Below are 12,313 nucleotides of genomic sequence, written 5' to 3' on the forward strand. Positions count from 1 at the left end.
TTGATAAGCCAGTTTAATTGCAGCCATGAGTAAAGGTGGCCATACACACGCAGATTTATCTGCAGATGTGTCTGGTTGGAACAAAAACATGGTTATGGATGAGAGCAAATGACAGTTGACCATTTGCTTGGAAATGCTGGAAAACTGCCAAACTGTCACTCATCCATAACCATGTTTTTGTTCCAACCAGCCAGATCTGAAGATAAATCTTACTAGTGTATGGGCACCTTAAGTCCTTGGCTACACACTGGGGCAATGTTTTCATTTAATTTAGATGGATTTGCAGATTATTATTACTATTATTATTTCTGTACTTTTTACCAGACATGCATACAATAAAAACCCAATTGTTTACATACATCTCTAATGTATTCAGTATTGTGCAAGCTCAGGACCCATTCTGGGGTTGGTAGGGTGCGGCAATGGAAGCATTTCCCAAAACTAGAGACAAACGTTGACCCTTGTATTTGGTTTTGGTTCTAATTCATTATTGTATGTTGGTTTGGCAAAACCACCGTCAAGTGTTTTGTTTGATTTGGATTTTGGTTTCAAATTGATGTAAAAATCGATAACCATTGATAAAAATCAAACTAAAACATAAAATCCAAAGCGTGGAGTTCTGATTTAAAATCCAAATTCTGAACTGTGGGAAGATTTGAAACAGGACTTGGTTTCAAATCGTATCTCCTCAGGGGTTCTAGACGAAGATTTTGGTTCATTTCTGATCCACAAAATTTGCGCAGGTTCAGATTTCTGGTGCACAGAACTGAAAATCAGTACCCAAAATGGAGGCTTTTTGTCTCCATTTTGTCGGAGTGCCAAGGCTAGTGTCTGTGACTCCAACTGATGATTTCCTGGTCTCTACATAAAGAACAGCCTGACCATCCTGAGTAGTCTGAGGGTCTGCTGAGTTGTGAGATACCTGTTCTGCATTAATTGATTTGATTGATTCTTTCTTTTTTTGTTTTGACCTGTTTTTTTATCTCCCATCGTCCTGTCCTTTACCTAAGCACTGATTGATCTCTCAGTCTGCCACCTGCCCTTAAGCCTCATGCACATGGGAGCTTGCATCATTAACCAAATTGAGCATACACACTGGACGACATTACAAGAATATCACTCAGAAGAGCCAAGATGAGCAATATTGTGTGTAAATTCACTTTGCGTTCCAATCTACAGTAAAGCCCCATACACACTATGTGATTATTTTGTCTATAAAAAGATAATTATGTATAAATGCTACAATAGTGAGACAGAGGGCATTTATCATAGAATGTGGAACAAGTTTGTCTGTCCTGGTATCTGAGTCTAACGCCTTCTAAAGATGAAAACACACGCTACAACCATTTAATGTACATGCATACTTACCTACTTGCGAAAGTTCTTCTCCAGGAGAAGCCTGGACAGGAGAACAATGCAGATGCTTCAAGGGAGTGGGGCATTACTGTGACATCATTAAGCCTGCCCATGTAGCAGAAAAATGCCACAATTTGTGGGTCCATGGTGAAGGGGTGGGGCTAAGTGACATGCATCTGTCTTTTTGATATGCCCCCTCTGCTCAAACCTGCATTTCAAGCAGTTGTCTCCCCATTCTGCCCTCTTCAATAAGAAGGGGACAGAATGTGGGAGAAGCAGAGGACTACAATTAACTAAGCGGAGTCTTCAGCAACTTCTGAGTAGGTGGGAATACTGTACATACAGTATATAACATATTAACATTATACACTTAAGGTTAATACACACTGAGCGATTTTTCCCCCCGCCCAACAATATTCCCAGGGGTGGACGGCTTTCCATAACAGGATGCTATGGAAAGCCGTCCACCCCATCGCTCATCTGCTGGTAATACCAGCAGATGATTAGCAGCTGCCGGCAATGGTGCAGGAGCGCACATTAGCGCTCACTGCTCATCGCCTGCCCATACACACTGGGCAGCTTTTGAGATGAAAGCAGCTGAAAAGGTGAAACTGAGCTGTTTCAGCTCAAAATCATTTTACTTTCTTTTCTGGTGTGACCCGTTGTTGCTATAAGTTTATATTCTTCTCTCACTGTACTAGCATGTGTTGGTGACACAATAGGTAAAAGCCTGCATTTCGGAGCTGTGCGGGACCTCTTTGTTTTGGTTTTTATTTTAAATCATCATTGTGCTCTGAAGTGAATCGGGTTTGGTTTTGGGCCTCGGCTCCTTTAAAAAAAAAAATCAATAAAATCATTGAAAGAGCTAAAATGATTTTGTTTTTATTCCAATAATATTCATTTCCAGTATTTTTCAGTAAATTTTTGTCCAGCTCACCATATGCTCTCCGGAAATCACAAGGGAGGGACTTCACATGCCACCCAACCCCAAGATGTTCTGAACTCGAGAGTAGAACCAGCTCATGAATCCATTCAGCAGATCCACAAATTTTGCTCATCTCAAAGTGTTATCAATGGAGTAACTGTGCCATAATGTATGTACTCTGCTGTCAATAAAGTTTCAACCTCCCCCGTCGACATTAAACCCCCCCATTATCTACTCGCTGCCAGGGGATAACCCCTGTCTTCTGCCTGCAGTGCCACCCTGCTCTTTGTTGCCACACAGGTCTCACCCAAAATGGGCGCTGCCTCCTCTATCATCACTAATAACTGTCTCCTTTGAGGCGGCAGAGATATTGGGAGAAAGGGTGGATTTAGACCTCCTTGGACCCTAGGCAAGATACCAATTAGGGCTCTTTTCCAACAATTCATAGCACTATATTTTTGCTGCTGATTGCAGCCGGCATCGATAGAAAACCTTGGTGCATGCAAAGTCTACAAATAGTCGCTCAGCTGCGTGACCATCGGCATTGTGTACAAATCTGAATCAGGTGCTAGGTCTTTTGGAAGTAGCTGAATACCGGGGATGAGACCATTTTGTGTGTCACAATATTTTTTTATCCTATCAAAGAACATTAAAGGGACCATGGGAGTATGGCAGGTCCATGTGAATCACATCATGGGGTAGTCGTGCAATGCTCCTCTGGGAACATTTTGGACAACCATAAACTCTTTATGGTGCCCCTTGGGACCTGCCGGGCCCTCGGCATGCGCCTATTTTACGTGGCCAAAAATTTGCCCCTGATTGGAAGGGACATTTTCAATGGGGGCTTGCACAATGCAGACCCCCAGAGCCGGCAAGCCAACCAGCGACTCCAGGCCACTGCAGGGGCATTTGCTATTCCAATGTGTTTTATTATTTGAATAAATTGTTATAAATGCACAGTTCCACATGCAATGTAGCTAAATACACATCTGTATTACTGTATCTGAGTCACAACATTGCAGTAAATTCTGTCTTATTTCTTTGTGTTTAATGTACTACAGATAGGCCTCTCTCTACTTTGAGCAGCTGGTCTACTAAACTGATTATGCTTTCATTGTACTGAGCACCCAAGGCTTGATGTAAATGTATTCCAGATATGAGATACATTATCTAGAATGTTTATATTCTCAAGAAAATAAAAAAAAACACAACTTGGAGCACAATGCCTATCATATACCGTATTTATCGGCGTATAACACGCACAGGCGTATAACACGCACCTTCATTTTAAAAGGGAAATCTCAGGAAAAAAAGTTAAATTTCTAAATAAAAACTTTGAAGCAAATTAAGGGTAACTCAGGGTAACTCAGGGTAACTCAAAGGTTAGAAGCAGCCCGCCCCCCCCTCGCCTCCGCTCCCATGGTACTGAGCTTGCTCAATTATCTTTCTCTACCTGTAAGAGCATAATGTATGTCTAGCCTGAAGATTCCTTTTGGCTTGGTCTTAGCTTTATGACTGTGCAGAGTGAGTTGCACTGTCCTAGGACTATCGCAGGATGACATAACTCAACAAGACCCAACACCAGTACACAGGTGGATGCCAACTGCCATATGCCCCCCGGTGGTCTTCAGCCAGCACCAGCACCTGCTGCCTCTCTCCCCCTTCCTAGCCGCCTGTCACATTTAGCAGTGACGTCGGCGGCAGGCTGGGGGATGTTCGCGGCTCGGGAGGACTCGGGTGCCTGAGCGCTTCCGAGTCCCCCCGAGCCTGGCCGACATTACCCGAGCCTGCCGCCGACGTCACTGTAAAGTGACAGGCGGGCCGGGGGGATCGGGGAAGCTCCGATCGCCGGAGCACAGGGACAGGGGGGGACTGGGGGACTGGGCTGGAGCTGATCGGAGGTATGGGGTAGAGGTGCTGCGCCAGTGGTGCACACCTGGACACCACTGGCGCGCACCTATTATATAATACAGGTACCGTCGGGTGTATTTACCGCCGTATAGCACGCATATCGGCGTATAACACGCACCCATCTTTTCCCCCTGTTTTCAGGGGGAAAAAAGTGCGTGTTATACGCCGATAAATACGGTAATATATATTCAGTCAACGTTGGGTTTTTCCACACTGAATATCCTTGTTTATAGTGTAGTAGTTCTCCATACTGACTTTAGGACAGTTGTTAGTTTGGTGTGTATGGAAACCAAGGGTGGGCTTAAGAGGGGAGGGGACCAGTGTGCAGGCCGCCTGTGGGCCCCCTCCTCTCTGGCAATGGCAGCACCACTGCAAAATATGGCAGCTAGCTTTAAGTCTACTGGTCATATAGCCAGGAAAATGGCGTCTGCACCTTATTTCCATGGTCATATTTATGGCACATGCATGATGCACCAGGGAAATGCCACCACACCATTGTTCTGGTGGTTTAGGTCATCAGCCTCAGCCATCATGGGAGGGGTAAGTCTAATTATATGGGTGCACCGATTATAGATATGCTAATTATGGCACCGATACAGCATTCCTATGGTTTGTAAGCATTCTTTTACATACTTTAGTTATATTAGGGTGGATACACATTAGAGTGGTGACCGATTGTCCTGATGGTCGGGCTGAATTCCCCTCATTATGTACCAGCCGAGATTTGCCATACACACTAGCTAATCTAATGACCGATGGAACAACGTCTCACTCCGTCTTCCATCGCACCCGGTTGCTTGTAATATCTTCCTTTTGGCCGTGCAACATTTTACGATATTCTCAAACTTGTTATTCCGCTACGTAAATTGTGCCGATATCCGCCAAATGTGACCCCCACTCTAAATTGATACCTACCTATCCAAGTTACATTTCAATACTTAGGTATTACTTGTAATTTTTGTCCTGAGATATTAAAGTTATTATTTAATATATGAATTGAATTCATTTTATTAATAGTATATATTTAATTTTGGAAAAAGAAGGGGGGTGGGGCACAAAGTGTCCCGTGAGGGCGCCTATAAATGGGTGACTTTGCTAGAGCTGCGGTTTCGTAAGTAAGGGTGTCAAGCCCAAACACAATAAATGGAAAGAAAAAGGGGTATGAAACCGCGCTTTTACCAATACACCAGGTGTATTGGAGCCCTGACACCCACCACTGTCACCCAGATTCAGCTACTTCTTTGTGACCGGACCAGCTTTCCTCACCAAATATCCCAGCAGCCGCAACTAACCAGGACAACATTCCCACAAACCAGGTTGAGCCCTACAACAACAGGGGCTCCCTTGGCTGGGAGAATTCAAACCAGGTTGAGCCCGCCAACAACAGGGGCTCCCTAGGCTGGAGAATTACATCACTCCTAAAATCTACCATCAGCCTGCTATATTGGGACATACAGATCGAGTATCCCGTATCCGAATATCCGTTATCCGAATTATTCCGAAAACCATACATTCCAGAAAGTGAAGAATTTTTTTTTTTTTTTTATAAAAACTCACTGGGGACATATGTAACAGCACTACTGAGGACATGACATGTAACTGGCACTATATATGTACAAGAAAATGATTGCTTGCCATTCAAATTCAGTATCTGAGATAGTACACAAATTTTGTTTCATGTTTTGAAACCTTGTTTTTTGAACAAATAAAATATATTGTGTATTTTATGTGGTAATAAAATATATATGTGTGTATTTTATGTGTTTATACAGCATAAATGCAAGATACTTCAAAAAACATCATTGAAATATTAAAATATTCCGAAATACGGAATAATTCGTTATCCAAAATTCTCCTGGTCCCGAGCATTTTGGATAATGGATACTCAACCTGTATCAGGAAGCATATATAAAAACGGACACTGAGACTCTCACCTTTGAGAAAACTGGGTGACTATCACGGCTCTATATTTTATTTCAATTATCAGCAATAGTACCATCCATTTTATATGTGATATATTTTAACAAGTGTATTTTTAATAAATGTATATTTTTTACCTCTAATTGTTGCATATTAATAGGTAAAAGCGCGGTTTCACACCCCTTTTTCTTTATATTTAATTTTGGCCTAAAAAGTTGTAGTCAGACAGGATGTCCCCTCTTTCAGGGCCCTATAACCATATTCATTTGATATATGTTTTTTCAAAAATAGTTTCCATAAAGAATTAATAACATTTTATTTAAAGCATTTAAAATACAACAATGTAAAATGAACTTAAACATTCCAACCAATTTTATAGAGTTATTTATAAGTAGCACAAATTTTCCCTTTATAATGCTGACAGAGTGAATAGTGTTTTCCAAGATGCCGTAGGACCCGCAGTAGTTACTCCCACCTGTTGCCTTCTCACCGATACGTCATGAAAAACACTTTTCAACATTCTTTCTTGTGCTCAATAACGTTCTTTGCAAATGCGCCTTTGTTACTGAAACATGCTGAAATGATCGTAAGGCAAACCCTGTCAGTATGAAAAATAGTCTACCCGTTTTAGGTTAAAAATCCTTAGGACCATACTTTATGGGGTAATTACAGTGTTTCTTCTAAAACGTTTCTGTTGACCTCGGCCGCTGTGCTTACTTGAACAGGCCGTAGTGTTTCTTTCAGAGATATATCATCCACCTGTTTTTCCTCTTCCTCGTTGGCCTCTTCCTGGATCCACTGCGGCAAACAATCTTGATCTGAATTACTTCTAACATAACCGGGCAAATTCACGTGCCCGTCAACTTGTTTGCTGACGCTTCGATTGACTTTGCCGGATATCAATACCATGCGAGAGCTGGTTACCATTTGAGATTGGCTGCTGGTGCTTTGCGTCATGTTGGTCAGGACAGACCCGTACCTGAAGTTCCCACAGTGTGTTGTGCTCTTCCAGTCAAAGGCAAGATTCCATCTAGTCCAGGTTTTCTTAATCTCTGTCTGAACCTAAGGGCATGAAGAATATAAAATTGATAATTTCTAACAGGGTATGCAGTTAATCAGATTTATCATATGTAACTCCCAGGAAGCTGCTGGTGGGGAACAGGCTGTGGTAGTGGAGGGCGGGCAGATTTCAAAACTCTCATTCAAAAGAATGGGTGTCGCTGATTGGCTGAGAGAGATCTCTTGGCCATTCAGCGGCTGCCCATTTGTTTGAATGGGAGTTTTGAAATCTGGCCGTCTGCATCTACTGCACCTTCTCTCTCCAGCTACCAGTGGCTGGGGAAGGATTTGGGGGTTTTCCGAGGCAGATAGCGCTGCTGATGCTGCTGGCCTGTCAGACGCATCACAGCAATTGTGTATGAGGGCACATCTGTAAGTGATAGATTTAAAGGAGGCAAGGTTGGCACACTGTGCTACCGGTTCTGACTTAGCCCATGTGAATGATATGTTGCCGCCAGATAAATAGCACAGTATGAAATGCATATAATATATAGTGATATCTTTTTTTAAAAAGCATTTAGGGATGAAGCAGAACATGCAACATTATCATTCATAATCCTCTGTACACCCGCAGTAATGTCGGTGCATTTAGAGCCTGATTCTGGTTCACTCGCAAAAGCATATTCTCTCTTTAATGGACAAAACCATGGCCCTTATTCTAGTTGAATCGGACGGATGCGTATTTTCGGACAGGAACCGAATGTTCTTAGCCCCGCCTACCATATAGATCGCTCACACCATCCGAATGCGGTAAGACACAGAGCGAACGGAACGCGAGTGGATGTTTCATGTGAACACCTCCCCCATCTGTGGGAAACTCCCCCATCCTCCGATGGTCGCTGACTATCGAATGCTGGACCAAGTGGTCAGGCAGCACCGAGTGCTCCAGACCACTCGGACATTTCTCCGTGTCGGCTGTCCGCCCCCCCCCCCCCCACATGTGCGTCATGGCCGGATTACCATACGTACGCTCAGCATTTTCATGGGCATATGGTAATAAGCCCAAACAGCCCTTCACGCCCCTCTCCACCCCCTGTTCGGATTATTCCAACCGATCGTTTTCTGCACAGAATTCACACCGTATTCGGACGTGCGTGACATTCGCACATGCGCAGATACACCTTTGCACATGCCCAAACACCAACCATCGGCCGTCCGTCCGCATTCGGAGCCATCCGACTCAATCAGAATAAGGGCCCATGTGCAATGCAGGAGGGAAGATGCAATATGCGCAGAGAGAGTTAGATTTGGGTGTTAGTTTGTTTCTCTGCATAGTAAATACTGGCTGCTTTATTTTTACACTGTAATATAGATATCAGTTTGAAGAACACACCCCACCCAAAATTAACTCTCTGCACCTGTTACATCTGCCCCACCTGCAGTGCACATGGTTTTGTCCATTAGAGCGAGAACTTGCTTTTGCGAGAAACCAGAATCAGGCCCTTGGTGTACAGTATAACAGCTGCATGCAACAGGTGACACAAGTTCATCATTTTACACGAAACTCACCTCGCCATTGCAGTAACAATAGATTATGGAGACAAAGAAACCCTGCGGAGAATAAAACAATGACTCAAATACTGTAGTGGGGTACAATATAGGAAACACAGGGTTAGACCTTTGTGGACCTACAATAGGTTCTTTAGAACTAGAGGACTGTGAAATATAAAAGGACTGGGAGCCATCGCAGGTGTGCAGCAATCGGACGCTGGGAAGACTCTAATGAAAATCTGGAGGGCTAGAAAAACCGAATATTCTTATATTTCATGGAAATGCGATAGTAGGAATGATGCTAATTACATGTACAGTAGCAGAGGGAGCCAGTGCATAAACGTAAGGCTGTAACTTTATAATGGTCACATGTACCTTCAATGTACATTATAAGGTACCTAGGGGGCGATTCCTATTTGATGAAAACTTCATTCTTCTATTTGGTGTATATTAGGGAATATTACAGACTGTGATACATACGGATGACCTACTGGAGTCAGTATTCGCTATTCTGAATCCCAGCATATAACGATGGACATAGACGGATTTAGGAGTCTGGCTTCCCCTAGGTGCAACATTAGCCACCGCCCCATTTTTTGTGGTCCCCCATAGAATAGAATGTGTCTCCGTTTAGTACAAAAAATAATGTGCCTCTCCTTCCTTATATTACAGAGTGTAATGTGTCTCCCCATAGTATAGAATATAATGAGCCTCCCCCTTCCTTTGGTGAGAATTGGAACCCCACACTGCCTTTAGATCCCACGCATTGCCCTCTTCCAGCTACACTTCTCCATGTATCATGCAGGGAAGGAAGCTGCTGTGCCGCCCCCAGCAGGTGTCACCCCTAGACACGTGCCTCAAATGCCTAGTGGGAAATCTGGCACTGCCGAAGGTGGAAATCCCAAACCTTAATCCTCCCTCCACACAGGCTAACCCTAACCCCCCCACACCATGACCTTAATCCACCCTACTAGCGTGCAACTCTAACCCCGTACCCCGCTGCCTAGCACTAATGCCCATTGCAGCCTACCCTAAATACCCACCATAGCACTAGTGGTGTAGCAATAGCCGCTGCAGACCCTGCAATGGCTTAAGGACGATGGGTGGCTTCTGGTCGCTGGGGATCTGTGAGGGCTATTGCTCCCACTACCTGGACCTTCGGACCTGCCCCATTCCTGTTATCCTGCCCCCATAAAAAGTTTCAAGCAGCCCCCCTGTCTTCCCTCAAACCTGCTCCTTGTAGGAGAGACCTCCCACTCCTTTCCCTCCTGTCACTGGCCGCCAGGGTCTGTCACTTCTGCCCCTTTAACAGTGTCACTCCCAAAATGGCTTCCCCTAGAATCCATAATAACTGCCTGAAACTTTTATGGTGGTGAGGCGCAGTATTTTTAGTTACACTACTGCTAGCACTTAACCCTAACCCAACGGCAATGCGCATATTAATATTTGGCACCCTTGGCAGTTTGGATTCCGACTACAGCATCCTCATTAATGTCAGGATTCTGACAACGGTCTCCTGGAAGTAGTCAAGATGCCGCGTCAATATTGCGAACACGTTCTTGTAGGCTATATGTAATCACACCCATACTCATTGCGCTAAAACTAATATATTTTAAATGTCAATACATTTATGTCAATCACCTGAAATGAGTTGAAGAATAGTTCAAAGTGCATCCTTATCTCCCAGGCGAGACCGGTAAATGTGTGCGGCAAACAGACGAACACAATGTAGTGAACACCGAATACTAAGATTAGAACTAATGTGGATTTTGCCAGTTTCCTAAAAACAAAAGAAGAAGAAAAGAACTAACTTTATTAACCCTGAAATATAAACTACGTACGTCAATCACTGAATGCCATATACTAATTATTGCACACAAATATCAATTGCTGATAGAAGACATATATTGCTTGAGGAGAGCAGTGACCTTGGACAACTATTCTAATTCTCCGCTGCCAAGCTTTGGTTTGTGAGCCAGCAGGAACCCTAAATTACAGTAAGGAATTATGATATGTAGCACCCTGTGGCCAACCAGTGACTTCCTTTTTTTTTTTTCATAAAGTATTCTGGGAAAATTATTCTAAAATAAAATAAGTCTTTGGTCAATTTCTCTTACCTTCTACTTCCTGACCATGGATGCAGAGCACGTTCTCAGGGATCAATATGGAAGGGAGTAGGGTGAGGGGCAGGTATAAGACTCATAAGGGATGATAGTGGGATGCAGTCACTATGCTGACCTCCAAAACCTTGACAATCATAATGCCAACACCAAAAATGCTGAAATGTAATTTGTCAACAACTTCAGAATGTTGACATGTTCATATTGTCAACATCAGAATTGTCAACATTGATAATCATGACATTCTACAGAATGATGATATTAGGGATTAACTATGACGGGTGTGTGTTAGAGTTACATTTAGGATGTGGGTTAGGATTAGGGTTAGAGTACAAGATCTCTGCAACACCTGGTACCACTTATACCCCTTTTACACCAGCCACTCGGCAATTACCTGAATGCCAGGTAATTTTTCCGGGTGCAACCTGGCCCCATTTCACACCACCCGCAAATTACTGGGTTTCAGCTTTTCAACCTGGGAATTTGCTGTGGTGTGAAAGGGTTAACACGGGTCTTAAATCCCGTCACGCCGACCCTGGTCAAGAGTAGGGTCGGCATGCCGGGATTTAAGACCATTGTTGACCCTATCACACCAAAGAAAAACCTGTGGTTTTGAACAAATTCTCGGGTTGAAAATCTTTAACCCGGTAATTTGGTTCTGGTGTGAAAGGGGTATCAGAAACGGAAGACACCGTACACGGCTTGAACAGAGGTGAAAGATCACTGCACCATTTAACCCACTGTTTTGTCCACATTCCAGGCATGTTGACATTTCATCATCATCATCATCAACATGATCAATGTTAACATGGTCAATGTCAACATATAAAACATGCCAACACGCTGCATGATGACATTAGGACCATATTATTATTCTCATGTCATTATAAATGTAGACAGAACAAGTAAACCCTGAGATCACAAATCGTATGCAGGCGTGGTTCTGATGTCAAGGATGACCACTTCCAGCCTAGTTCTTTAGTAGATTAGTTGAAGCCCTAGATTTAAACAACTCAATCCTTCGATCCCCCTACCAGCTGCTCTGCTGACCGGATGTGTCAATTGAGGGGCATCGACGACTGCTGATCCACCGGGAGATCAGGGACATTAAGCATGTAAAAAAAGTCCAGATTCCGCAATCCCGGCAGGGATTAGTGAAATAAAACTTTTAAGCCTGTTTAATATCCCTGATCACCCAGTACGGTATTCAGGGGATCGAGGATTGCCCTGAAACACAGTAGATGTATTGGCCCCATTACTCAAAAACTATTCAATGGTTTGGTTTTTGGAATGGTTCTGCGATTGCATTGCTACTTGTGTTGCATTCACAGTTTTGCAAGAGACGTTTGTTCTTTCAGCCTTGGCAGAGACTCTTTGATAGCAGGCAAGTACTTTTTATCTACATTAACTACAAATCCATGCTGATCTAGGCCCAATATACTGTATTTCCCAATACACTTCCAACTTTGCATCAGTCTAGGAGTTCCCTATGGGGAGACCAGACAGTGTGAAATGGGAAGAACTTTGAACA

The 12,313-nt window shown here is 43.5% G+C and overlaps 1 protein-coding gene across 1 annotated transcript in view; it reads right to left on the reverse strand.

The window, feature by feature from the left end:
• Window positions 1-6,411: 6,411 nt before the first annotated feature.
• PTH2R (parathyroid hormone 2 receptor) overlaps window positions 6,412-12,313 on the reverse strand; it is a 188,715-nt gene continuing 182,813 nt past the window's right edge. The window contains exons 11-13 of the mRNA XM_083154236.1: window positions 10,304-10,442; window positions 8,681-8,722; window positions 6,412-7,174 (exon numbers count right to left, since the gene is read on the reverse strand). Coding sequence (XP_083010362.1) covers window positions 6,779-7,174; window positions 8,681-8,722; window positions 10,304-10,442 — 577 coding nt within the window. The 3' untranslated portion in view covers window positions 6,412-6,778. The remainder of the gene's footprint in view (window positions 7,175-8,680; window positions 8,723-10,303; window positions 10,443-12,313) is intronic.

This window comes from Crinia signifera, chromosome 7 (genome assembly GCF_055691185.1).
Source record: "Crinia signifera chromosome 7, ASM5569118v1, whole genome shotgun sequence".
In the NCBI taxonomy this organism is placed as follows: domain Eukaryota; kingdom Metazoa; phylum Chordata; class Amphibia; order Anura; family Myobatrachidae; genus Crinia; species Crinia signifera.